Source organism: Dermacentor albipictus, chromosome 1, assembly GCF_038994185.2.
Source record: "Dermacentor albipictus isolate Rhodes 1998 colony chromosome 1, USDA_Dalb.pri_finalv2, whole genome shotgun sequence".
NCBI lineage: Eukaryota > Metazoa > Arthropoda > Arachnida > Ixodida > Ixodidae > Dermacentor > Dermacentor albipictus.
Window position 1 is genome coordinate 259,511,600 of NC_091821.1, and position 27,817 is coordinate 259,539,416.

Consider the following 27,817-nt stretch of genomic DNA (forward strand, 5'->3'; position numbering starts at 1 on the left):
TAATAAGAGTAGACCACTCGCCGTGGTGGCTTAGCGCCTGTGGTGTTGCACTGCTAAACACAAGGTTGCAAGATCAAATCCCGGCTGTGGTGGCTGCATTTAGATGGGGGTGAAGTGCAAGAGCACCTGTGTCGTGTGTCCCGCGCATTGGGGGCATGTTAATGATCCCCTGGTGGTCAAAATTAATCTGGAGTCCCCATCACGGTGTTCCTCATAATAAAATCGTGGTTTTGGCATGTAAACCTCAGAATTATATGCACCTATGCTACTGATAGCTTGCTATGTTCTTGTTATGCAATGCTAGGAGACTTCCAAACATCTGCAGCACTGTATTTTCTTGCCCAAAATTTGTAAGCATTAAATTTTACGAAACATTTTCTGATTTTCGATATTCAATTCGACATTTCTTTTTTTTTTCTTGGTTCAATTTGATGTTCAATAAGAAATCTACAATTTGGTATTTGCACATTCCTAGAATTTGGTGTTTAAAGCAGTGGGAGGAGCTGTGAAGTGCTCTTGGCAAATATGACAGTAGAGAGAAATTGTACGACAACTGTTTGCCAAATTTTTAGTGTTGCACTGATTATTTTGTAGACCTTGCACTGACATCTCCTGTAATGGGAAGTGCCTAAACCACAGAACTTGCTGCTGACGCATTTACTGCACATTAAATTGTGCCCAGACATAAGTGATCAGATCCACTTCTGAGTTTGGGCTTCTCAATTTCAGTTGAATTGTTCATCAAAATCATGTTGCAGTTTTGTTAGGCTGGATCGATGGTATTCGATTTTGATACATAAAACGATAATTTGGATTCATAATCTTGAAGTAATAAGTCATTTCAAATGCCTGGTGAAATTTATATATGGCCTGAACTGGAATGCTCATATAAATACATGTCTCTTGTAGAAAAATGAGAAGTGTAACCCACAAGTCATTACTTTAATTGGTCAATGCTGGTATTGGGCCTAATGCTGATGACTGACAACATTTTTCCCTCAGTGTTTTAATCAATTTCATCCATCTTTTGACAATATAGAACACTTGTTGTGGGCTATTTTTGAACAAGCTAGGACACTTTGGCTTCAAAATACGAAGTGTTCAAGAACAGACATCACATGAAATGGGATGTGCTTGTTCGCCAAAATTCGATTATTCAAGCTGCCAGGCATTGAAAAATGGTGTCTTGGTTTCAGTACTTTCGTGCCGTGAAAATGCAAAATAAAATGTAATGTAGAAATCGAAGAGGAGTGGGTTAAATAGAGCGAGGCTGTCTCAGATTTTCCAATGAAGTATGAATGAAAAGTGAACTTTTTTTTCCCCCACCTAGGAATGGCTGAGCTCACGAATACAGAGCATGGCTAGCTGTGTAGTGCATATACAAAAACAACGTGGATCAACTTATGTTCTTGCTTCTCCAAGAGAATCGGTGTGTACACCTCTGCTATTTTCAGTAGTTTGCTGAATAGCACTGTTCTGGAATTTGTCCCTTTCTTGCTCATGTTGTGCTCACAATTAATTCCAACTTCATAGAAATTTGACATTTTGATATTGAAGTAGGGTGAAGCATGAAATGCTTAGATAACAGTCTGAGAGTTTATAAGCCTGCCCATATTCCCAGCAGGGTTTGCTAGTAAGTTGGTAAACTCTGCTTAGTGTCCCCTGCAAACTGCAGCTCATGGATGCCTACTGACTTATGATCATCTTTTAATAACCATTGCCAGCTGACTGTCATCGACACTGTTGATGACACTTGTAGGGATAGGCATGCATACCTCACTCCCAGCTGGCAGTGATTATTAAATATCGTGCGCCAACAAGCATGCATGTGCTGTTGCATTTAAGGGAGTCTGAGCAGGATTTGCCATCTTACTAGCAAATCCTCCTGGTAATAGGAAACAGCTTATTGCCTCTTCAGTTGTTTTGCACCGCAGCATTCTCTTTCAGCAATGTTTTTGCAAGGCCATAAGCTATTTGTGGCGTGCAAGCTGGACTAGCCAATTATGTAGTGGGTTATTGATCACTAGAAACTGTAGAGGTGAAGCTTGCAGTGTATGAGTTGTAGCTGCTCCATGCAGCTTTTGTTAACGAGAAAGTGCATTGCTGTGCTTGGGGTGAAGGTGCTCGCTATTAGGAATGGGGACCATTAAAAGACTATGCAAGTCCTCCTCCGGTGCCTTGAGCTTGCATATGCAACTCAAGCAAAAGAGGAAAAAATATAGTGTGTGTGGGAGAGAAAGCAACTCTGAGGTGCCTGTCATCTCTGCCAGTGCAGAAGTCGTTCCCTAAGGTTGGGCCTGAAAAGTGGCTGTAGCAGTAAATGGGGTGCAGGAAGGTACTGCCAATGCCATAATTAAACACTTGGATGTTCTATGTTCTATTAAAGGGGCCCTGAACCACTTTTTATCGAAATGGAGAAATGCATTTGAAGGTAAAATAGGCTGTTAAAGAACTATGTCGCTGCAAAAAGTACTTCAATACGTTCAGTAGAAGCAGAGTTATTGGCAATCAAACATGCCCTTCGCAGTGCTTCCACTCCTTCGATGCCTTGCACTGCGAAGGCTACAGCGGAGTGGGGCATGCCCGCAATGCTTCTACTGAAAGTCACCATGGTGCAGAGTTCAAATTTGATTTTGGATGTTAACGTAGGCGGCACTACTTCCGGTTTGGCACATTACAACGTGCCAAACGTAAGCCAAACGTGGTTGTCCTCAGCGAGCTTAGCCAGTGGACTCATCGTGGTACCCCGTGGCAGCCGCAGTATCTATGCTACATGGGAGACTGCGGCTACATGCAACCGTAGTGCGTATGCACAGCGTTTGCTTTGTGCACGGCAGGTCTTGAGCGCGGGCTTGCGCTCGTTTGCTCATCTAACAACACTATGTGTTGTGAACTAGCTTTGTCCTTCACCAGCTTGACCAGTGGATAGTAGCCATATCCAACTTGCGCATTTTGAAGTGCTATCAATAAGTCTGCCAAGGCATCTCACCAGGAGCGGCCAGGAGTGAGCGCGCGCTGGCGAGCGTGCGTGTGGTCTGGCCTTAATTTTTGCAGGGTTGAAGGCTAGCTGAGCGCTCAAAACTAGTCAAAATTAGCGAGACCCGACGGCTATGACACTGATAAGCAGGGTGGCTGGAGTGTAGAGTGTACTAGACAATAGTTGATTGGGCTAAACCACGCTTTCCCACCGAGGCGCTGCGTGTGGAAAAATTGTGTGAGGGTGCTGCGAACGAACTGGATTGGGGTGGAGATGCATTTTATGGCATATTCAGTGTAATTTCGCTATAGGCGCTGAGACCGATTGCGTGTGTACGCTCTTATAATGGTGCTTTATTTCAACTGCAAATTTATATTGACACCTTTTTGCTACGTATACATATTTGAGGCATGGCTTATACCACATGTCTTCAATTTTTCTGTCGTCAAGTGCGTCGTCTCCTAGCGAGTGCACATTTGTTGCGCGTACGCTGACGGACGCCCAGTTTTTCTTGCAGAAAGTCTGTGCAGTAAAATTTTTTATCGTTTTACTTGCTTTGGTGCGCCCGCAACTCCTGTCGGCTGGTACGAGTTGTAGATTTAGCCAGGTGAACTACTATTTTTAATTGTTTTCTAAAATTAACATGTAATTTTTGCCACAAAAGCTGCCTAACTGCAACATGAACCTACGTAAGAAAATTTTATTGGTACTTTGTCATTTGACACGCGCTTTTTGTTGTTTGAGTATTGGTCAGGAATAATGATCAAACAAAACAATGTTATAGTGAAATTGTGCTGAAGACTGGATTGAGGAGACTGGGAAGTCTTTACGAATGTAATCTCCATGGCTTGTCTGGCGATCTCCTTCAACGTGCCAGCAGGCGAAATGAAGTAGAAACATATAGTCTAATCGAATGGTATTTGCTATTCAGATCGTATTTGACTTCAGAATTCACTACAGTAAAACCTTGTTAATTTGACCCTCGTTAATTCAGAAAATCGGGTAATTCGGACTCTTACTCTGGCCCCAGCAGGTGTATGCATTATTTAATGCAATGAAACTCAGTAATTCGGACGTATTCGGCCACACATCGGTTAATTTGGATAACTCTCGGAGCTCGGTGAGGGCAGAGTGCCGCAAATGTGCGACGCAAAAGAACAAAAACGGCATTAGTGTTCACCAAAACAAAGTGTCGGAGTTTGCATCGTCATAGTCATCAGTGGAAATCGTGCATGAATCACAGCAGTGCCAGAATGCGTCGCGCCTATTTGGGCCTTTAGAGCCTTTCTTCTTGCATTTACCGCTGCACTTAGCACTGCATTGGCCGCATGCCTTCACGACTGCGTATTTGCCATACATGATCGCATCGATAGCGGCTGCAGTTTCATTTGCAGCAGTTGTGGCAAACAGTAGTTTCGTTTTGACTCTGTGCGGGCTTCGGCCACACGTCGGCCGCATGCCTTCAGAACTGCAAGGTCGCCGTGCATGATCGCATCGACAGCGGCCACGGTCTCATTTGTAACAGTTGCGGCAAACAGTAGTTTCGTTGACCATCTTGAAGGGGCAGTGCAAGACGGCAAAGACAAAAGGCAGGAAACACACAAGACAGCGCTGAACTCACGTGTGTCCTGCCTTCCGTCTTTGTCGTCTTGCACTTCCCGTTCAAGATGTTCAACCAGTACCAGTTTGCCCAAATGTCAATTCTTTTATAGTAGTTTCGTTTTTACTCAGTGCGAAGCTGTCGAGGATGAAGAGCACTGTCTACATCGTGATGGGCGGCAACACTGGCGAAGAAATAATTGGGATATGCGCGCGGTAGTGAAAAGCGTTTGAAATGAAGACGCACACTGTGGCTGCGCTGTGAAGGAAGTCGCGAGGCCTTCGCTGCTGCGAGCGCTGATCAGTCATGAAATGAGAATTGAAGCTTCCGCACTGCTTTTGTGTAAAATAGAAACAGGATTTGCTGATTCATTCAATAAATAAAGGCATGGTGACGCATTGTGCATTTGCTTATTGTTTTCTTGATGCCCTCGATAATTCGACATTCGGTTAATTTGGACATTTTTTTCGGTCCTGTGAAGTCCGAATTAACGAGGTTATACTGTATGAAAAATTATAAAATAGCCATTTCCATTCTAACGTAACGCATAACAGCACTTTTCAAGTGTCAAAGGTGAGGGGCCAATGCAAGTAAGGACTCTTATTCCGAATTATTGTGTTGCTCGAGAGCCGTGGCTGTTGTGCAGAGGCGCACCAGTTCCTGAGAAAATTAACGTACTGGTGCTAATTGGTTCTGCTGAATAAGTTCCTAGCCGTCATTCAATATAAACACCCCATTTTGGGGTAGCCTGTAAATCTGCTCTTTTATGACAGGCAAGTAAAAACATTTTTTTTTTGACAGTCTCACCATATCTGCAAACCATTAAAAGTGGGCGCCCAATGTGGTACCACACTCATCTTCAACGAACACAGCAGATCTACAAATATCTCTACATGTATATGAGGCATGTTGTTCCTTTATTTGCTTGATTATTGTCCTTATGCTAGTGCACCAGATAACTTCATTTATAATACAGAAGCTGCTTAGTAGTTGACCGGACATACAGTTGGGAATGGCATTACATTTAGGTATGAAATATAAGATAAGCGTAACATTTTTTTTCTCAGAAATCGGACTCTAGAATAATTTCTTTCGTTTACGCCCTAGAAAAAAGCTGAAGGATGCAGCTACCTTGTTTTGTTATTTATAATTAAATAAATTCCAGTGTTTTAGGTCTTGCGATATGATCATGAGGCACCCTATTCAGTTTTCACCACCTGGGGTTTTTTAGCATGCACGTAAACAGAAATACATGAGTGTTTTTCCATATCATTCCTATCGAATTCTGCGACCTGGTTTGAAACCGTGAGCTCAAGTTTAGAAGTGAGACGCCATATCCACTATGTAGCCACTAATTAAGCTACTGCACCGCTTTTTGTTGCTGTTGTTCTTAAGCATGGACTGGACAAAAAATTTCACACGGCTTACGGGCCAACAATTAGCATATATAATGGCTACTTAAAACTGTTTTCGGCGCCCGAGGTCCAACCACAATGAAAGAACCTGTACCAGTCGTTTCGCATTCAGTTATGCGACGAAGACTGAAACATGAGTGGAATGTTGCACTGGCTTTTTTTTTTCTCTTCCTAAAAGAATACTTCTTGTAAATGTGAGTACAGGGCGCCAGAGGGGACAGATATGTTTTATTTGTTTGAAGTGGCAAGCAAAAAATTTACATATGTTTTTCCGTGTCCATTTTGCAAAATCTGCTTATGGAAAACTATATGCGCAAAAATACACAATAGAGATACATGGTGCTTGAAGAACGAGAAAAATATTTGTTCACCAAAGGGAATCGTACAATAACATAGAATGAAAGCTGACACTGTGCCTGCAATGCACATGCAATCACCTAGTGGCATTAAAAAAAAATGAAATAAAGATCGAAAGAAAGGCACCTACCTATTCCTAAGGCATAAATACATGTCATATGCAATTATATACACCGTCAGAACGGTCTGAATGCATATGCCAGCGTGCAAAGTAGTACAAGTGACCCCTCCGAGAAGTATCACCAGCACTTTCCAATGGTGCAAAGTTGATGTGGCCCAATCCACTTCGATCGCAGCGTCGTCACAGTATTTTTTGTCGTCACGCTCTTAACTGCAAAGCATGCACCGCCTCAACCGCTCATCCCACTCAACCATATTCTAGTACACTCTAAGGGTGGCCAAAGTTTAATTGCTACGTGGGTGGCTGTGGCAAAGCATAAGCAGATGATAGTCAGCTTCTTCTGGAAGTATGTAATGAATAAAGGAAAAATCAGGCATCCACCCGTTCGTAGCTATTGCTACAAAGGAAACCCATACGGGTTCCTCGAAAGAAAAGCCTCATAATTGAAGAAAAATTCGTTCTGGTCCGGGACTCGAACCCGGGACCACCGCCTTTCCGGGGTAGCCGCTCTACCATCTGAGCTAACCAGGCGGCTAGCAGATGGCAGGGCGAAGTCGAATTTGTCGACAACACGCAGCAAAGGCAAGTGTTTGAAGTATGTAATTATTATCAAAATTCGAAAGCAGATTTTTGCTTACTTCAGCCTGTTTATGAGACTTTGTGAATAAATATGCATAGTAACAGTAGGAAGAAGTGCACTGATCCAAACACCCTTCTTGATTGATGTCAGCTGTTTGCCAATAGCAGCCGTGTATAGGAATCTGATGTATTACAATATAAAGGGTCCAGAAAAGAGGGAGGAGCATGCTTCTGTTGAAAAGAGAGCGTTTAAGAGAAATGTGACTTCGCTTTCCACTTGCTAGCTCCACGTACTGCGCGTGCCTGCAAAACTTGGCAGAGCCCGTGCAGGCAGTCTTGGCAGCTGATATACGGCAACGCTCATCGTTTATGCTAATGCTCTGTTAAAAATGTCTACTGTTTTTAATATTTTCAAAGCAATAGCTTTAGGCTAAATACAGTTGCACACCAATTTTCTCTTTAAAGACAATTAATTCAGTGTTACATACCGGAGCCCTTTGACTTTCATATTCTTTTATGTTGGTCAGGTTCCTTCCTCTTCTCTGGTTCATCTGCTACTGTAAGGTAGTTGGTGTGAGCCATTCAGTGCAATTTACAAGTCTTAATAAGTCATATGTACTACTGCAAATTGTTAGCCATGCCTCACGCGTCTAAACTGTGATACTTCTGTTTATTTTCTTTGCCAGTCACAAATGTGTTGGCAAGTGTGTTTATTAATTTCACTGTGTTAATTTATTGGTTGCATTGCACTGTATTAAACAGGTATGTGAGATTGTGTAGTAACTATAGCAACAAAGAAGCAGAGATGATCATAGTGGCACTCATCTCTCCCCCTGTATTAAAAGGAAGAGGATGAAGAGGTTATAAATGCTCTGCACGTTCGTTGACTGTGCTGCTCCATTTAAAGCAGTTTACAGCAAAACAGTGCATAGTGTATTGGTAGCTTTTGTCTAAGAGAAAGGATCCTCTTAAGCTTTTACTGAGGGATTTCACATGGTCAGAATGTGGTAGCCTTGTTTCTTCGCACCATGAAAGAAGGTGAGAAAGACGTTTGGTATTAGCAGAAGCCATTGCACAAAGAGAGGCTGCTGGCTCTTCCTTTATTATGGTTATCACAAGGCACTGCACAGTTTTATACGCACGCTTGTCAGATGTATGAAGCAAGCACAAAGATGTGCTGAATACACATGGTTTTGCGCATTTCTGAGCAACAGTGACAGGCACATTGCTCAGCAACAGCTGTGTACATTCTTCTAGAACATTGCTTTGAACTCATGGCTACATTACTAGATACTGCCGTCTACGGTAATCAATTGTTGTAATCAATTTTTATCATCTTTATGTGGTGTTTCATGCATAAATGAGTGACATTCTTCATGGTAAACGTGTTAGTAATTTCTTTTACTTATGTAAGTGCTTCTTTGCTCTTGTATTGTGTTTAATGTGTTCTGCATGGTTTTTGGTGCTGCCTCTGTATACTAGAACATGCACACATTTTATTTGATAGTTTTGCGACAGGTTACTTGTAGGTCAACATGCTGCTGAAATCTCTTATTTGAATTTTATTATTGATAAGCAAAATGAACATAAACACCTACATAATGTGAGTGAGCACACTTTGGCAGCTGTCGCAATTAGCAGCGTGAGGTGTACAATGGAATGCAGAGCCTGCTGTAGCTCTACTGTCTTTGTGCTAACTGTATAACTCCAGCTGTCTTCAGCTATTTTCCAGCACACATTCATTTGCTTTTCTCCTATACTGTAAGTGAAGCTTTCTGTGCTGTTTGCTTTGAGTGACGATAATTACCGGTGATGTTGATGGCAAATGTTTCATTTCACAATGTTTAGTCCAACACGAGAATGGGGAGTTGATGTTAAGCAGTACTTTGCATGGGCCACTGCTCTTTGTCTGCGTAATACACAGAACACACAGGGGGAAGTGTTTGCTTGAGGCGTTATGGTGCGCCATACTTCATAACCTCTGAGAGGGTTGAGCATATTCATTACCTTGCATGGCACATCGCACCATGGCAGAAGTATTAAACTTCAATTGAATTATGGGGTTGTACATGCCGAAACCACAATTGGATTATGAGGTACACCGTAGTGGCAGACTCCAGATTAATTTTGACACCATTATTATTATTGACATTATTGACATTGTGACATTATTGTGAACATTATTGACATTACATTGTGGCATTATTGTGAACATTATTGTGAACATTATTGACATTAGTGACATTATTCACTCGTTTCACATCTGCGTTGGTTCTACCCTTTCTCTGCCTCCTCTCCCCCCTCGTCTCTGCCATTATATATAGCTTCCCTCTGCACTTGCACGTTAGTAGTAAAGGTAAGCGCCGCAATTTCTGCAATGCCTTTGCGGGGGGATCACGGATAAATACAGCTGTCAAGAGGCTAATGTGGCGATGCCCATGGAGCTCCAGAGGACATTGTGCACATTCAATGCGGTGCAAAGGTCCAAACGAGTTTCTCACATCGTCCTTCCTCTCTGCCACGCCCTTGTCTATACATATATGCTCTGAACCACCCCCCAATGCGGCGTGCCAGACAGTGGCAGCAGCAGCAGAGGGAGAGTCGAAGGAAGAGGCAAAGAAAGCTTCACTTTAAAAGAAGAACTGATCCTGCCCTTTCCCTGACCTTGTGTATAATGTATGTCAAGCAGCACTTATACAGATACTATACAGGTAATTGCGAGCATTGCGGTGAGATAACATGTTCAGGTTGAATTTGTGTGGGTGTGTGGGCATGCTTTGAGGCAGCTGTAGAAACCCTGTTTAAATAAATCACTGTTCTTGCAGGTTCAGGATTTGCCACCAGTACCTGATGCAACTGTCCAGTAAGCATTCACCATCTTTTTGTGCTTGAAACAGAAAATTTCTTTGTGGGAAGTTTCATTCTCCTTCATTATTTCTTCAGGACATTGGAAGAGCTGGCAAAAGACTTTCAAGAAATAGCTGATACTTGCCTTTTGGTTTTGCACCTGGAAGTGCGAGTACACTGTTTCTTTTACCTCCTACCTGTAACTATACAAGTGAGTGCTGCTAGACTGATACGTCTTATTCATTCATAATGCCTCAAAAGCCTTGAGAATTAGGACAATACAAACTAGTTGTGGCCCATAAGTCACATGGTGCTAAGAGCAAGTTCATGGCAGGCTAGAATAATCAGGCGGAGAGAACTGGCTTGTCTTACATTGTCCTGTCTTTGAATTTGGTAAATTGGCACTGTGTCACTGTTGCTAGGCTGAACCCATGGCAGCTTTTTTTTTTTATTATTATTCTTGATACTACCTATTTCTTCTTACGCTTGCACTGAAGTCTTGTCTGTCTAAATGTTTTAGATAGTCTGTGTTGGGATGTGTTAGGAATGAAAATGCTTCATTTATCCATTCAGTAAGACCAATTTACTTGCTGATCTACAACTATGGTGGGCTTATAGGTATTTGTGGGACAGCCGTGCATCTCACAATTTGCTGGCTTGTGTTGTTGGGTAGTAAAGGGCCCATACAAAGTTTGGAAAACTATGCTTAGTTCTTGAGCTTTGAAGTGAGTGCATGTTTGGCCAACAGGGCAACTTTGCGGGCGGTGTGGACAGCCAAGAGCCTGACCCTGAAGTTATGAAGCTGAACAAGGACCTCTCAAGCATCGATGAAGCCATGACTGCCTGCCTACAACAGCGAAAACACAGGTGCGTTACATGCTGATATTTCAACTTTAAAGGGTTGCACTTCACTGAAATCTAGTTATACAGTGTTTCACATAAATGACCACGATTGTCTAAAATGTAATATTGTCTGTGCCCCCTGGAATCTCCTGTTGCAAAACAACTTTACTATGTCGCATGCGGTTGGGTGTCGCATTTACAAATTCATATTCATTCCTGATGGGAATGGCCAACAGTGCAGTGTGCAATTGTGTGGGTGGAATAAGGCTCTTGAGCACCTTTTGGTGTCGCTGCCCATTGTTTGACACTCAATGACGTACTTTAGCAGAGCGCTCTCAGAATAAAAAGATTCTTGGACCATGGCCTTATGCATTTTTGCATGCAAAAGGCCACAAAAACCGTTCTGCGCTTCTTGAAGGACACTGGATTGTATGAACACTTGTGACAGTGGAGATTCCTCTGCGACTGACTGTGCATGACTATTATTTTTCTTTAACTATTATTTTTCTTTTCTCTCCTTATCTGTGTATGGTAGCCAACCGGCACGTCCTTGGTTAAGCTCTCTCTCTCTCTCTCCACCACACAGTCATACCACTTCTGTATAATGCCCCGACGACACCTACACCAATCTGCTAAAGTTAACGCCCCTTTAAAGACCAACCCACTCCCATTCACCGTGTATGCTTTCTGCCACCCCCCATTTTTTTCTCACAGGCTAGATGATGCCATGATAATACCTTCAAAAATTTCCTTGTGCACTACTACTAGGCCACTCAGGTCATCTTTCAACTAAAATTCCTTAAGTTGCTTCGCACTGACCGGCTGGCCCAACCTTCCTCTAATACCACAAACACACACCATGTACGATACCTACGGTAATCTGTCCAGTTCTATGGGCTTTCCATCCTCTTTTAATAAGTATTCTTTTTTTCCCATCCTCTCCCTACCCCAACAACCCCAACTCTCTCCGGAGAAGCTGGCCCGACAACATGATGACTAAAGGAGCACCCAAGCACCTGGGGCGAACTTAACATCGTGATGGCACTGGTCGTAACGCTCTTTTTGTATATGCCGCGAAGCTAATAAACGAGATTGGGCGACTAGACGTGCCATGTGAGCGCATTTGATGACTTCACGAGCATACTCAGTTGCAACACTTGGCACAGAAGGTAGGATGGTGTCAAACGGCAATGTGGGGTCGCGACCATACAAAAGATAACAGGGTGAATATGCTGCGGTGTCATGTCGAGACGAGTTATATGCGAATTTCACGTAAGCCAGCGTGGCGTCCCAGCCGCGGTGATCGTTGGAGACGTGCATCGACAGCATCTCTGTGAGTGTTCAGTTGAGACATACCGCAAGACCGTTCGTTTGTGGCTGGTAGGCAGTGGGCAGCTTGTGCTCAGTGGCACTAGAGCAGAGGAGGTCGTCGACAAGTCAAGACAAGAACGAGCAGCCGCGGTCTATAAGTAACTGTCGAGGTGCACCGTGGTGGAGAATGACGTCGTGGAGGAGAAAATCGGCAACATCAGTTGCGCAACTAGTTGGCAGCGCCGTTGCTATTGCATAGCGTGTCGCATAATCAGTAGTGACGGCCATCCACTTATTCTCTCTAGTTGTCGTCGGAAAGGGCCGAGCAGGTCAAGGCCTACGTGAAAGAAAGGTTCAGAGGTAACTTCAACTGGATGGAGTCATCCGACAGGAGGCAGGGGAGATAAACCTTGGAGGGACACCTTGGAGAAACTCCAAGGTGTTCCGCCATTGGTGCATCATGAAGTTGTTCGAGAATGACGGATTGCAGATGACAAGGAAGGACAAGGGCAACTCAAGGCCGTCAGGGTTGATGTAGCGGTAGTAGAGGATGCCATCGTGCAGCACGAACATGCAGCATGTGCCGTCAGTGCTGCCAGATTGCACTCCGGTGATGATGGGCTGTAAGGATTCGTCGCATTGTTGTTCAGCGCGTATGTCGGTCATGTCAGTAAAAGCCATCACACAGGTCACCGGATCATGTGCAACAGGATTATGAGGAGGATCCACAGGGTGACAAGAGAGGCAGTCAGCTTCTTTGTGCAGACATCCAGACTTGTAGTTGACAATAAATGAAAATTCCTGGAGCCGCAAAGCTGAGCGACCAAGCCGTCCTGTTGGGTGCTGGAGGAAACACAGCCAACAGAGGGCATGGTGGTCTGTAATAACCGAAAATGTGTGGCCATAAAGTTTCTCACTATATTACCTAGACGGAAATCTGGCGTTGCTGCGCTGTAGTATGCATGGGAATGCCGGTATATTGCGACTTCAGATTGACGTCGTTCTTGGAGAGCCAGACAAGCACCGTTCCGTCTGTCACAATGATTAATTTTCTACTAAAACAGCATGCAAAAAGCTGTTTTAGCTTTACTATTACATAAAAACATGTTTTGTTTAACTATGAGAACTTGTTATTGCATGTACAACTATATGAAACATAAAAAGTATCAGCAGACCGCTAAAGTTGGAGGACAGATGACAAGATTCATGCTCGCTTGGGGACAGTTTGTCATCAGTTCTTGTTTTTCTTCGCATGGTTATGCATTGTAGGTGAGTAAACTTCACTGGAAGATGTAATTTGCATGAATGGAAACATTTTATGAAGATTTTACTTTAAGAACGTGTTATTTGTGCAGCCATATCCATGTTTTAGATGAAGCCTCTTACAACACCAGCCAACACAAGCCTTGCAGACACATATACCGTTATTTCCATGACGGCACAGCGCCCCTTAAGAAACTCCCATAGACACTAGTGCCAGATTTCCCTCTAGGTGTTATAGTAAGAAACTCTATGCGTACGGCTATACAGATATGGCCGGAACTTGGTGACAGCCCAAAATAAAGCCAAGCACTCCCGCTCAGTGATGGACCAATTTCTCTCGGGAGGTGACAGCAGGCGGCTGGCGTAAGCTATCATGCACTTGGTACCATTCTGCTGTTGGGCGGGAACAGCGCCGATGCTATGGCAGCTTGCGTCAGTGTGGACTTCGGTTGGTGCAGATGCATCAAAGTGGGCAAGTATGGGAGTGGTGGTCAGAAACCCGGTGAGAGCGGCGAACACATGAGCCTGCTCCAGGCCCCATGAGAATGGCGTGTTCTTCTTTAGAAGATCTGTCAAAGGCCGAGCAACATCGGCGAAGTTTTTGACGAAATGGCAAAAGTAAGAACACAGGCCGATGAAGCAGCACACGTCAAAAGCAGAACGTGGCACAGGGAAACTGCGAACGGCACGAACTTTTTTTGGGTCTGGTTATACACCGGATGCATCAACGAGATGTCCCAACACGGTAATTTGATGCCACCCAAATTTACATTTCGTGGAGTTCAGTTGGAGGCCGGCTTTTTGGAAGACTGCAGGAATTGCAGCAAGTCAGGCAAAGTGACTTTCGAACATGGGAGAAAAGACAATAATGTCGTCAAGATAACAAAGACAGGTGGTCCATTTGTTGCCTCGCAGAAGAGAGTCCATCATACGTTCAAATGTCACAGGAGCATTGCATAGGCCAAAGGGCATGACTTCAAACTTATATAAGCCATCCGGCATTTAAATGGCGATAATCAACGCAAAAGTGCCGGGTACTGTCTTTTTTGTTTTACAAGGACAACAGGCGAAGCTCAAGGGCTGGCTGATGGTTCGATGACCCCCTTTCGGAGCAGTTTGCCGACTTCTAATTGTATGACTCTATGTTCAGCATGCGATAGATGATAGGAACGCCGATGAATAGTATTCGTGTCTGCAGTGCTTATACGGTGGTGAACAACAGATGTTTGGCCTAAAGGCCTGTCGCCGAAATCAAAGATGTCACTGTACGATTCAAGCAGGAGACGTATGTCCGTGGCCTGTGCAGAGTTGAGGTCAGGTGCAATCATCTTCACGAAGTCATCCGTTAAGGAACCAGAGCTGTGAGCTGCAATTGGCACTAAGAAACCACTCTCAGCATTCAGACTCTCAATGTCAAATTTGGAAGTAGTAGAAATGCTGGCCAAGAACATGCCGGCCAGAAGCACTTGAGGGCACAGGCTGAAATGCAGAAGTGGAAGAACGACGCTGTTATTAGTAACCATTACCAGTTTATTCGGAAGAGCAACTTTCCGGTTCAAAAGCACGACGACGATGGGGCGAAGCACGTATTCATCATCAGGAACCTGTGGACAGGTACACCGTCTATTTTAACATCAATGACACTTTTCATTGTGGGCACAGACAGAATTTGCTGCAGTAGTAGAAAATGCAGCACCACATCCAAGGGCTGCATTTCTTAGTTTCCGAAAGGGTGCGGCGAACGGAAAGATCGGCGATGTGTTTGCGGTGAACAGGACTGGTGTATGCGTGGCGATGGTGAGCGACTGTACCAAGTGTTCCTAGCAGAATTGTCGGCACTGTTAGACTCGGCGGTGGGCGAAACATTGCAGTTAGTTCCATCAAACCGGCTAAGGTTGGTCGGCATGCGAGGTGGTGAGGGCCAGGAGTTGCGTCAGTATCAGGCAACATGACCAATGCAGTGACAGGTGAAACATATCAGCTGGTCGTCCGTAGTTCTCCACTCAGTCAGTTTGTGATGACACGGAGAGAAGCGTCAGGGTGATGCAAAAATAGAAGGGCATTTGTTGGCTCTGGGGTTGGCAACAGTGCAGACAGAATGTAGACCAATGTTTTCAAGTTCCTGGCGAACGATGGCTTGTACGAGGGGAACTGAAAAAGGGGTAGAATCAGGGCTATGTGAACAGAAAGCTGCGATGCCATCGCGTCCAGTTCAAGTCAAACGATTTGCACCACGTCGTCTGATGGCGGCGAATGCTGCGGTGCAGGCCAATTTTCGCATGACGACGTTGTGGCAGTATTGGGAAGTCTGGCGAATGGTTGCAGGATGCATCAGCTTTTGGCCTGCTCCAATTGTCAGCACTCTTTGATGATAGCATCAACTGTAGAGCAGGTTTTGCACACGAGCAGATTAAAGGCATCATCAGCTATTCCCTTTAGCACATGCCTGACCTTCTCAGCTTCTGTCATGTCGTGATCGGCTTTACGAAAAAGAGCTAGCACGTCCTGGATGTACAAGACATAGGGCTCAGTGGGGGATTGGGCACGGGAGGCCACTTCCTGCATTGCGGCAATTTTACGGCCGGCTGGTTTGCCAAACAACTCTGTTAACTTCTCTTTGCATTGGCTCCAGCTGGATAGCTCCTCTTCGTAATTTTCATACCACACTTTTGGTGTGCCTCTTAGGTAGAACAACAGGTTAGCTAGCACATGCGTTCTTACATAGGCACCCACTCTTGAACGTCGGCGCCATCGGTCCTGCAGAAAGATCTGGGATCCTTGGATTGCACTACCACTACCGAAGGGGACAGTGACGTAGCTGGCGACAGTGACGCCGAAGGCGGCAACTACGTTGATCCCCGCACGCTCATCGTCATTCATGATGAGGACGGTGATGCGACATCCACCGCGGAACTTCGTTTCCAGCTGTGGTACCCAGCACCTCTCACCAATATGTTACGGGGATGTTGAGAGTATAGACAGACTGTATTTACAATATATATAAAAGCAGTCTTAAGATGGCTGACCAGCAACAACGCGCAGCAGCCAGTGTCTCATGATCTTCCTTTCTCTTCTTTTATCCTTCTGTAACAATATTTTGGCATTTTGATGCATCTCTAATATTTTTAAGCTGGTATTTATTCATTCTAGTCTGCATTCAATTTTCAGTATGAGTGCCGTTCTGTAGCAAATCGAAAAGTGTTTATTCTGATGCAAAAGCGTCAAATGGCTCATTGAGGGAAAAAGCTGGCATGCGTCATCTGCAGCAGCACAATGGCACCTAAATTCCCCATTGGCTGCAATGCCATGTCATGGGTATTTTTCAACGAAGCAGAGCGGGCAAAAGGGAACACCTGCTGCAGCTGTAGCACGCCAGGTATTGCGGCAGGGAAGAGGGCATCGCACGCAACGCCACATCACCCTCTGACCCCCACTGGGTTTAGCTACTGCGAGCGCGCCTGCCGGCCTTGGTGACCGCTGCTACCTCCTCGGTCTCTCGTCGCACAGGACGACAGTGGCATGCGGCATTGGCACCGCAGGCTGCTGCTGCTTGCTGGCTCGGGCAGCACATACTGCAGATACATTACTCGCAGTGCAGAACTCTAACCGTTCAGCAGCATTCAATTGGACATTAATGCTTTTGCATCCGCAACTCATAAGAACTGCTTAGGTGTCCTTTGATTTTTTTTATCAAAATAGTATATTGGTTTTTAACATAATTTTTTATAAATGGAGGGTAAAATTTGGAAGTCATGGTCTCGGGAGCCTGCCATCACACTGAGAGTTGCGCTCAAGCTTACGCCACCGGTGCGTCTCGAAACGGGTAGCTGGCCTACACTACTGGGGCATCACATGGAGGCTAAGCTGGCCCACGGGTTCGTCTAAACTTTCACGATGAGAGTTGCTAACTTGTTGACGACTACGAGGTCAGGAGGTTGGAGGAATAGAATGGGGGGTTTATTCACATGAGTAGGGCAAACTTATTTACAGGAAAAGTCATACTCGTACTGGCGGGAGCACAGAGCGCAGTACGTATTGCATCGTAGCACACAGCTACATTATGCTACATGATTCTGGAGGAGCACACTAAATCATTCTCTGGTAACATCCATCACACACACAGGATGCTTCTTATAAACCCTCAGTCATCCCTAGATCCCTCACTAGGGAATTTTTTTTTTTAATGTATGCATGTGCCAGCACTCAGACTACATGGTTGTTCCTGACGACGGTAAACAAATGATTGAGTGATTGATTCAAACCAGAATTGATCCTCAGAAAAAGCTGTTCTGTGCCTGCAGCAAAACAACTAGTTTCATTTTATCTTTAGCTGTGTGTTCCAGGATGAATGCCTCAGGGTGAACGCCACAGCAAAAAATTTTCTGCCAGAAAATGTTTTTCAACCATTAAGTTTTTTTTTTATGTAATGAGTGCGCTACATATACATACTGCAGTCTTTTGTTCATGTAGCTGCACTTAACATTGATTGAACTGCTCGTGTCTTCTTTATGACTTGTCAAAACTTGGGCATTATTCTGTGTTGGCAACATTTGAGTTCTAGTTTTCTATGGGCATTCATTAGATAAGCCAGTAGACAGGAGGATGCTTATCGATCCAATGAGGCGTCATGTTGCATATGATGTCATGCAAGACTAAAGATATCCTTGAAGATGGCCAACCAAGAATACCACAGACACTGGAAAAACCACAGCAGCAGAGTTACCACTGTTTTTGTACCTGTGTACCAAAGAGCTTCATGCAGTGTGTCTGTTAGGACCTGCTCCAATGAAATACAGCCAGTCACAGTTCACAATGTTGGGGAGTTAGGAAGGAGCTAAAGTGCAAGCTTACATAGTAGGTTTTAGCTTGTGCCGAGCTGACTATTTTGCGTCCGCCGCAGGTACATATTTGAAGGGCTAGGGCACCTCATTGCCTCCATCTTGATCAACAGCACATCCAGCATACAGAAGGTCAACGAGAATGGCATCAAAAAAGTGTAAGGCCCATGAGATTTTCACTTCATTGCGTTGTTGAATATGGGTTGTTAGAACGACAGAAAGCTGAGCTAGTTGGTAAGGATTCATTATGCAAAAAAAAAGTCAGGCGTGCAGACAGGACACAAGAGTGTGTCCACTTCTCTACTCTTGTGTCCTGTCTCCACGCCTGACTTCTTTTTTGCATAATGTATGGGTTGTTAGTAGTGAATGTGGGTTTATCATTTATGTTTTCACTGGACCCATGACAGTGTGACAGTGGTTGTATTTGCAACAAAGCTACTATACCTGTACAAAGCAGGCGATGTCTTGTGGCATTGCTTTTGTGGAGCTCTTGTTTCATGCCAGAGTTAACAATTATTTGTGTGCATGTTTTATGTATTACACTGCCTCATACTTATTGTTATTTTTCTAGACAGGACAAGACCTTAATCCAATAGTTTCATCTGCTATAGTGCTATATTCTCCATGGCGTATTACATTAAAATAATTATTTATTGCTTGTTGAAAGATATTTATTGGTTATTATATCACATGTCACGCTTTTGCCTGTGTGGTAATTCGTGTGTGTGTGCAACAATGGCGTAATGCACATTTTGTTTTTGTTTTAGCATGAATTCTGCAGAAATTAATCATGTAGAAGGTTCTCATGATATGTCTGTATTGTATCCAGTTGCAGGAACATCTTTGCAATGCAGCAAACCTTGACAAGTATCACAATGAACCGTGAAGTGGCTCTGGATTATGCAAGGCAATACTTTGAACTTTTTTACTACACTCCTGAGGTTAGTTGAATGGATTTCTTATATTTCACGAGTCTTAAAGGCTCACTAAAGAGGAATGTTAAGTTGCACTAAACTGGTAAATTACTCTGTTGGAATACAGTAAAAGCTCGTTAATTCGGATTTCACTGGACCAGAAAAAAATGTCTGTATTAACCAAATGTTGAATTATTGAGGGCACAAAAAAGAATAAACAAATGCTTGCTTAAACAGCATGCATTTACTTACCAAATTAATCAACAAATCCTGTTTCTATTTAGCACAAAAGCAGTGCGGAAGCTGCAGTTCTCATCTCACAATGGATTAGCGCTCGCAGGAGATAAGGCATCACACTTCCTTTGCTGATTGGCCGTGGCAAGACATGCTTTTCAATATCACACACACGCAACTTGATGACTTTTTCACTAGTCAGGTAGCTGGCAACAGAACGTCTTGTCCACAGTGATGTAGTGGGTGGGTTTGATGCCAGCGAGCGTACCGCAGTAGAATCGCTCTTAATCTTCGACAGCTTCTACTGTGTTTATGGCATTGCGTGTACATAGTACCGAGTCGAAACAAAAATACTGCTCGCTGCAACCGCTACATACGAAACCATGGTTGCTGTCAATGCAATAATGGATGGCGAGCATGCAGTTCTGAATGTACACGACCAACGCGTGCACTGAGACAAAACAAAACTACTGTTTGCTACAACCACTGCAGACGAAACTGTGGTCGCTGTCGACGCGATCATTGAGTATGGTGACTACGCAATTGTAAAGGCCATGCATACAACACTGTGTCATGCGCGGAGGTAAATGCAAGAATAAGCGCTATAAAGACACAAATAGGTACTAAATGTTCTGGTGTTCTTGTTCCCATATGGTTTCCGCTGATGACTATAGCGATGCAGACTCCGCCGCTTTGTTTTGGTTGTATGCTAGCTGCGCTTTTGCTCATTTGCGTCTACGTTTATGGCCCATGTGCTTGCCGCTCTGAGGGTTGTCCAAATTAACCGCTGTGAGACCAATTACGTCCGAATTAACTAGAGTTTGTTGATGCATCCACCTGCCAGGACCATTGTTCGATTTCCCAAAATTAACATGGGTCGAATTAGCAAGGTTTCACTGTACCAGAAACATCAGTCTTGCTGTGAATGCAGTCTTAATAAGCCAAAAAAGACACAGAAATTAAAGACTGGCTTCTAGTGGCATATGACATTTAGAGAACATTCATAAACAAGGATTAGATTTCATTTTAAAGAAGCCAAAGGCTAAACATCTTTGAAATCGATGACATTACTGTGATGTAGTGTTTGTTTTTCAGGCACGAAGTTCAAAAAGGAAGACTGCTTTTTACTTTTCCAGTAATTAGTAATCATTTTCCAGCAAATAAATGCAATTCAAGTTTTGAAATATACCGTATTTACTCAAGTCTAGCGCACCCTCAATCGTAACACGCACCTGTTTGCTGCGACCTAAAAAAAGAGAAGACCTTTACAGTACCGCACACCTCATTCTTTCATACAGAAATACAACTTTTTCTCATTTGAAAAAAAAAAGAAGAAAGAAAGATTTATTCCCAATGCACTAAAGTTGCGGTAAATAAAAAGTCCCAGTTTCGCCCAAAAGGCAAAGCATCGATTACGATAGCAAATTATTAGACAGCTATATGAAAAATAAGGATAGTAGTTTAGCAGCCGTGTAAACGTTTAAACATTCACTTACTAACTAAATTAACAAGCATCGTGTCATGCGCACACAAGCAAACGTGAACACGTCTTACTCAATGACCGCGGAAATTTTAAATGCTGGAGTGAGGAAGTGTGGTAGCAGGAGCGAGGGAATTGACCTTTGTGTGGCCTTTCACTTCGACGCGACTGAAGCGATGAGAACACAGCGCCGTGCGCCTAGTTGCGTAGACTCTTGTCTCCGTCGCAGATTGCTTTCAAGATAGGGGCCGCGCGGCCACACCGTACATAGAAGCCTCCAGTGCAGAATGCCTCTCCTGTTTGCGCCAGTCCCACACACAAGTTTCGGGAACTCTGAATGCCCATGATGCAGTCCAATTTCCGTCCGTCACCGCACATAGGATCGCTTTCCTTTCAATTGCGGCATCGTGATGAACTTGGCATGTCTTTGCAGTTGGCACTTCCATGCTGATAGAGCAAACACAGAAAACAGGAAGACAGACGGTGGACTAACCTAAGCCAAAGGAAGCATTGCCTAAGCACACATACTACAGCACTTGGAGAAAGCTATGGCAGCTAGGCTCAAAGCGCGTACGAGGCAGCCATTTTGAAATCCTGATGGTGATATGGTAACATAGATATAGGGTCGTACTTGATTCTAACGTGCACACAATTTTAGGACCCGTTTTATCTGAAAAAAAGTGCCCGTTAGATTCAAGTTAATACGGTATGTGTAGTTCACCAGACTAAGCTAACCTAGTGTTGGTCTTTAGTGTCCCCTTAAGCAAACGAATGACTTATGTTGTCAAATAAGCTACCAAGATTGTTTACTTTGGTAGTTTGCTTTCCTTAACAAGCCTTTCATTTCCTTAATTCTTTGCATGATTTGTGTTACCAAGGTAATGTGTATGAAGGAAGCAGGTAGACATTGATTTGTGTGGGCTAGACAAGATGTAAGCAGGGCTTCTTCGGTATGCCAGAGTCCTTCAACTAGTGATGATTATTGTGCATGGTACTTCTATATAGTGTCTGTAAGGTACTGCTCTCAGTTGCCACACCATTGCCTAGCACTAATGAAAGGGCAGGTCTTCTTTGGCATAAGGAACACATTTGTGCGAAAAGAGGCCAGCTTCTTACACGCCTGAGTTGTTTTATGTAGTGTTTATCAAAAATAGCGTTAAAGGAGTATCAAAACAAAATTTCAAATCAGAAATAATTTGAGATATATTAGGCGTAATGTTAAGAGACAGAAAGAGAGCGGTTTAGATCAGAGAGCAAACGGGTATATACAGTATTCTAATTGACATCAAGAGAAAAAAATGGAGCTGGGCAGGTCATGTAATGCACAGGTTAGATAACCGTTGGACCATTAGGGTTACAGAATGGGTACCAAGAGAAGGGAAACGCAGTCAAGGGTGACAGAAGACTAGGTGTAGTGATGAAATTGGGAAATTCACGGGCGCTAGTTGGAATCTATTCGTGCAGGAGAGGGGTAATTGAAAATCGCAGGGAGAGGCATTTGTCCTGCAGTGGACATAAGACATGATGATGATGATGATGATGATATTTCTGTCAACACGCGTCATCTACAAAATATTGACGGCAAGTGTAGCTTCAAACGTACTTAACTTCAATTTTGAAGTATGTGGGGGCAGTCACCCGTAGTGTGCAATACCTTGCGACATCGACATCAGCGTGATGCGTCTTGTAAACATTTGAGACCAAGACAACAACTATGTTACGTTGCAAGTTTACATTGCAGTTTTGCCTACCATGCGCCAAGAACAATATGGGCTGCTTGCACTCTTGCTCGGACCGGCACTCTGCCAGCACTGCGCAGGCTGTGCTGCCAATCTTCCTCAGCTGTCGCTCGCGAAGAAACGCTGTCCATGTCGTGCTTGTGCATTTTTCTCTTAAAAGCATACAAAAAATGATTTTGCGCTTACTACTGCTCTGCACTTACTGAATTGTTGAAGATCATATTTCATGGTTTGGATCATTCAGTATAACAATTGGCACTCTTGCTTGCTGGGTTTTTGAGAAGAAAAGTGCCAATTTGCCTTCATTTATGGGAAAGCTAGCTACTGCCAAGGCAGTGCTTGCAGACTTGTGTCGCTGCCTGTCAGCAGCTGTCAAAAGCAGCTATTCCAGCAGGGCTGCCACGTGGAAAAGGTGGTTGATATGATAATGCACACGCCTGAAAGGGATTGGCCAGGTCTAGTATGGTGATGACTCCCCTCTGAGAAAATAGTCAGCACTGGATGACAAAGACGGCTAGGGCATTGCGCAGCACGTGTACTGTACATAGATGGAGCAAAACTAAAAGATAAACTAGCAGCACAAAGCTCATGCATTGGCATGAGCGTCACAGTTTTGTGTGATCATGTGACCAGCTGTGTTTACAAGACATCTCATTAGTCACGTTGCGCTTTGAAATTGAAACTTTGACTTGGCCGGGATAACGTAAAACTATTCTAATCTGTCTTTATCACAAATCCACCATTAGCCCTCCATGATAGGTCAAAATGGCTTGGGCCTCACCTTTACGGGTATGGCATGAGCCATTTTGAACTGCCACTGATGGCTAATGGCGGATTTGGAAAAAAAAACAGATTAGGCTAGTTTTCTGTTAACCTGGCACTAGTCACTTTTAAAAAAAGCTCTGAATAATTACCCATTGCACGCTGAAGTAAACAATGTTGCATGCCGTGGGTCATTTGCTACTTATTACTAGAGAAAAAGATGAGATCCAAAATTCTTATGTCAGTGATCCTTTAAGAGCGGCATGTGTTAATTGAAGACATGATAAAACAAAGTGCTTTAAGCTAAAAGTGAGCTGAAGACATACATTTTATGCACTCTTCAAATGTGTGCATTGAAATGCCACTTGATTTCAGTTTGATGTACTTTGTGTCGTGATGCATCCAGTTTTACACCGATTTTCAGTTTATCTGCTTTCTAGTCTTTCAGCATGTAATAGTCCTCCAGCCTTCTACTGATTTTCTCGTAGCACTTTCTTTCATAATGTCTTCAGTTAGTACATGGAATTATTTACATATGTAAATTGAACATGCACCTTCCTGTCGCTTAGTTAAGTTAAAGTGACATCTCATGGAAGCTTCATGGAAGCTTGTGTATGCTTTAGAACGTTCTAAAGCATACATAAGCTTCCATGAACCTTCCGTCATCCCATTGTGAACAAGGCTTCCGTAGCGAAGCCGAAATGTCTTTTAGATTTTTTCATTTTTTAGCACTTCTATGTTGGTCGGTGTACTTCGTTTTATTTCTTCAATGTTTGCTGTTTAGTACAGGTTTGCCAATAGATTTATTTGCTGGAGTTTTTTAACCATAGCCTTAAAAAATTTTCCATCCTCATCGGTTCATATGTATCTTAATGTTCTTTTGCAGGACATATTAAATCTAATAGTGGAGCATGGTGCCCAATTTCAAGAGATGGAATACAAGAATGTCTTGCTGCTGCTTCATCGTAGTCTTCCTAGCAGTGACCGGGACCCAGACAGTCTGGATGCTTTGCTTTCTCGGCTTAGAGACATCCTCAATGAAGTGGCCGTTGCCATTTAGCCCCCAACTGTGAAAGGCTTGGCTGCAACTGATGGTTACTGTGTGGGTCATATGACTGGCGATGCAAGCACAGAAACTGGAAAGATAATGCTTCTGAGGACTTTGTTTCTCAGGTGTAGTGACACTCTTGCCATGTGTCTGCTGGAAGCCTCTCTGACTGACCTACATTCGTGGTCTCTTCCCTTCCATCCATGTCCGTCGTGTAATGTGCACGACCGTGGCCTAAGTCGGAGCTGCCCAGTGAGAACACTTGCAGCAGTGTGTGTGAATGGGATGAGAGCCATGTGTCATCCCAGTTGCTCCTACAAGTGGTGCTTGAGTGTGTGTGTGTACAGGGGGATAAGGTGATGTGTGCACTTGCGAGAAATTTGTGTGCCATTATTCGCTTGTGCCTGTATTTATGCACCTGGGGCCGCTTTTGTGAAGCTTTTTACCCCACTGGATAAAAAGCTTTTACGCATGTATCAGTAAGCTGCCATGCAGTATGTTGCCGGCTGATGGAGTGGCACTCGCATGAAACTTGTTTACATTGTCACCCGACAACTTCCTGGGCAGCAGCTTGCTGTCAGTTATGCAAAACTTTCTAACCGTGGGTAAATTTGCCCAATGATAAAATGCTCCATGTAAGTGGCCCCTGAGAGGCTTTGCACTTTTTTACACTGTATATTGAACCTTAACTGACCCATCTTTCTCTGTGGCAGTTCTTTTGTTGATTCTAGAATAAGTATGTTATTTAATATGTGATTGTATCTTTTTGTGCACTTTTTTTTGCTTTGTTGAAAACTGAGGTCACAAGATGCTGTATTTGTTGTCAGTGTCTGGTTGTAATCACAGTGTCATGAATTAATCTTGCTGTTCAGAAGATAATGGGACAATAGCCACTCATGTGCCTTAAGATTTGTGATTGCTTGCAGTTTTTGCCCATATATTCTTGTTTTATACTGTTATGCTGCTAATAACATCTGTTGTGTTACAGTTGTTTGCAGAGGTATTGATTCATCCTCCTTTTTTTTTAAGCCTGTCTTGATCAGTACACTAATGATCAATTAGGTGCAGTGCATTTTTGGGAGCCCACATTTTTAGCAGTGCCAAGAAAGAACTATAAGAAAAGTAATTTGCTATGCATTGCAGTACCTGTCATGCAGAATATTAGTTGGCGCTTCCATTTTCTTTGGGCATGTGGAAAATATACTTCAGCTGAAAAATACAGAAAAACAAGTGCTCATCCATAGTAGAATTTAGGCACAGCATGCCCACTGTAGCATCCTTTTCAGGTGCAATGTAGAAATTAGTAAGTATCACAAGCATAAATTTGAGCTGAGACTATCTAATGAAGTAATGAGCTTTTTATTACAATCGGCTTTATAGGAGACTGTTTTTTCTTTCTCTCTCTCCCTCTCTTATTTTAGTAGGTAGCTTCAACATTGCAAACATAATGAGGCAAAAATCTGTGTATAGGAGATGACATCAGAGCCTGCTCACATTGGCTGCATAGATTTGCAAGTAATGTCTTGCCTAGCGGATATTCTGCAACATGATAGCTGACATGAGTGCCACTTGTTACCAAGCACATTGGGTTGCTGTTGTGAAGTGATTCTGTATTTCCTCATTTGTGATGTTGCTTTGTGTAACCTGCTTGAATTTTTTATTTATGTTTTTTTCAGAAAGGGCAGCATGTTAACACTTACGAACTAATGTATTTCTGCTATCACTTTGGAAACTAGGTTGCTTTAACCCTAGTTATAGTGACTTTTTTTTTTCTTTTTGAAGCAAAAAATGAAGTTGTAAAAGTTGTAAAGAGAGGCCATGGAAGTAGAGAGTACCTCAGAGAGTTACAATATGCAAAGTCATGTGTATTGTTCACAAGTATATACACATGTTATAAAATTGCAATTTGGTCTTGGACTCTGCAGTGAACTATGCAGTTGATTGAAGATACAAGCTAATAATGGTTTGCACATTACTGAAGTTATTTTATGCATGGATACTTATTTTATAAACAAGAACTATGAAGTGTGCATGATCCCAGAGTTTTCACTTGGGTATGTATGAGATTAGATTTCTTTTTGGCAGTGTTTATGAAAGATAAAGCATTAACAACCTTGGCATGTCATCTGTACAGTATAAGGACTGAGTTACACTAATAGGTATTGCCAGTCATAATAAATAATACTGCAATTATTTGTTCATTGTGACACCATCATTTTGCACTGTTTCCCGTTTTTCATTCCTTTTATGCGCTTGTTTTTCCTGCTCCCTCACCAAGCTTGCACGTTTTCAGTGAACAATCAGGTGCTTCATAGTGCATAAGTAGTTTGAGGCATATTTTAAATTTCTGATGAAAGTATGTCCAATAGGTTTGTTCACCAAGAAGCACTTGTGTAGTTACTGTACAGTTTGGGCAAAGTGCATTACTAGTGGCATTGACAGGTGCAGATGCTCATAATTAGCAGGTCTAAAAAAAAGAGATGTATATGAGCGTCTGTTTACTAATTGCATGTGTCTGTGTCCCTCATTGCCACTAGTAATGTGCTTTGCATTGATGTGTTATCAACTCCACTTATACCAATGCCGCTACCAGCTAGTTTGCACGTACTACAGCCAGTACTCTATATACCATTTCTTTCTTTAAATCCCAAACCCGCCATGCTATCTCAGTGGCTATGGCATTGCGCTGCTGAGCTCGAGGTCACAGGATCGATCCCGGCAGTAGTAGCCGCATTTTGATGGGAGCGAAATGCAAAAACGCTGATGTACTTTGATTTAGGTGCGAATTAAAGAACCCCAGGTGCTCAGCATTAATCCAGAGTCCCCCACTATGGTGTGCTCCATAATTCGATCGGGGTTTTAGCACATAAAATGCCAGAATTAAAAAAAAAAAGTACAATCACGCATCATGGTGGCTTATCGTTGTAGTCAATGTCGTGGTCGCCCACTGCAGTAGCTATGATGTTCCGCTGCCATGTTTGAGGTCGCCAGTTCAACCCCTGGCCGTGGTGGCCACATTTAGTTTGAAGGGAAATGCAAAAAGCACCTGTGCACTAGGATTTAGATATACGTTAAAAAAAACCAGGTGATCAAAAATTCATGTGTATGCCCTCCACTGCAGCATTTCTCATAGCCTCAGTGTTGCTGTGGCACATTAAACCAAATCAATCAATCAAATCTCAGGCTGTTCTAAAAAAGTCACCTGTGGAAGATGGTGCAATTCTGAATTTTCAAGTGTATTACAACCCGCTGCTGTGGCTCACTGGATATGGTGTTTTGCTGCCGAGTACAAAATCGCAAGTTTGTTGCTCGGCCATTGCAGGTTCATTTCATTGGTAGTGAATTAAAAAATGTGCACGTACAGTGCAGTCCACTATTAAGGGGAACACTTGGTATGTGCAGCTCTTACTTTGCTGATGCCCTAGCTGCGCGTGGCTGCGGAAGCAATATCAGTACACTGCACAGGTGGTCCAAAGGAGTCGGAGATAC

General features: G+C 43.4%; 1 protein-coding gene across 3 annotated transcripts in view; it reads left to right on the forward strand.

Moving 5' to 3' along the window:
• The window catches only part of Sec8 (Secretory 8), a 102,948-nt gene extending 76,419 nt beyond the window's left edge, over positions 1-26,529 (forward strand). Inside the window, exons 21-27 of one of the 3 annotated variants that reach the window (XM_065433229.2) lie at positions 1,331-1,429; positions 9,875-9,912; positions 9,993-10,107; positions 10,645-10,763; positions 18,214-18,309; positions 18,981-19,092; positions 24,167-26,529. In XM_065433229.2, the coding sequence (XP_065289301.1) occupies positions 1,331-1,429; positions 9,875-9,912; positions 9,993-10,107; positions 10,645-10,763; positions 18,214-18,309; positions 18,981-19,092; positions 24,167-24,340 (753 nt within the window). In that variant the 3' untranslated portion in view covers positions 24,341-26,529. Of the gene's footprint in view, positions 1-1,330; positions 1,430-4,708; positions 4,942-9,874; positions 9,913-9,992; positions 10,108-10,644; positions 10,764-18,213; positions 18,310-18,980; positions 19,093-24,166 lie in introns of those variants that run through there. The other 2 variants (XM_065433230.2, XM_065433231.2) reach the window with 2 other exon arrangements.
• Positions 26,530-27,817: the final 1,288 nt, after the last annotated feature.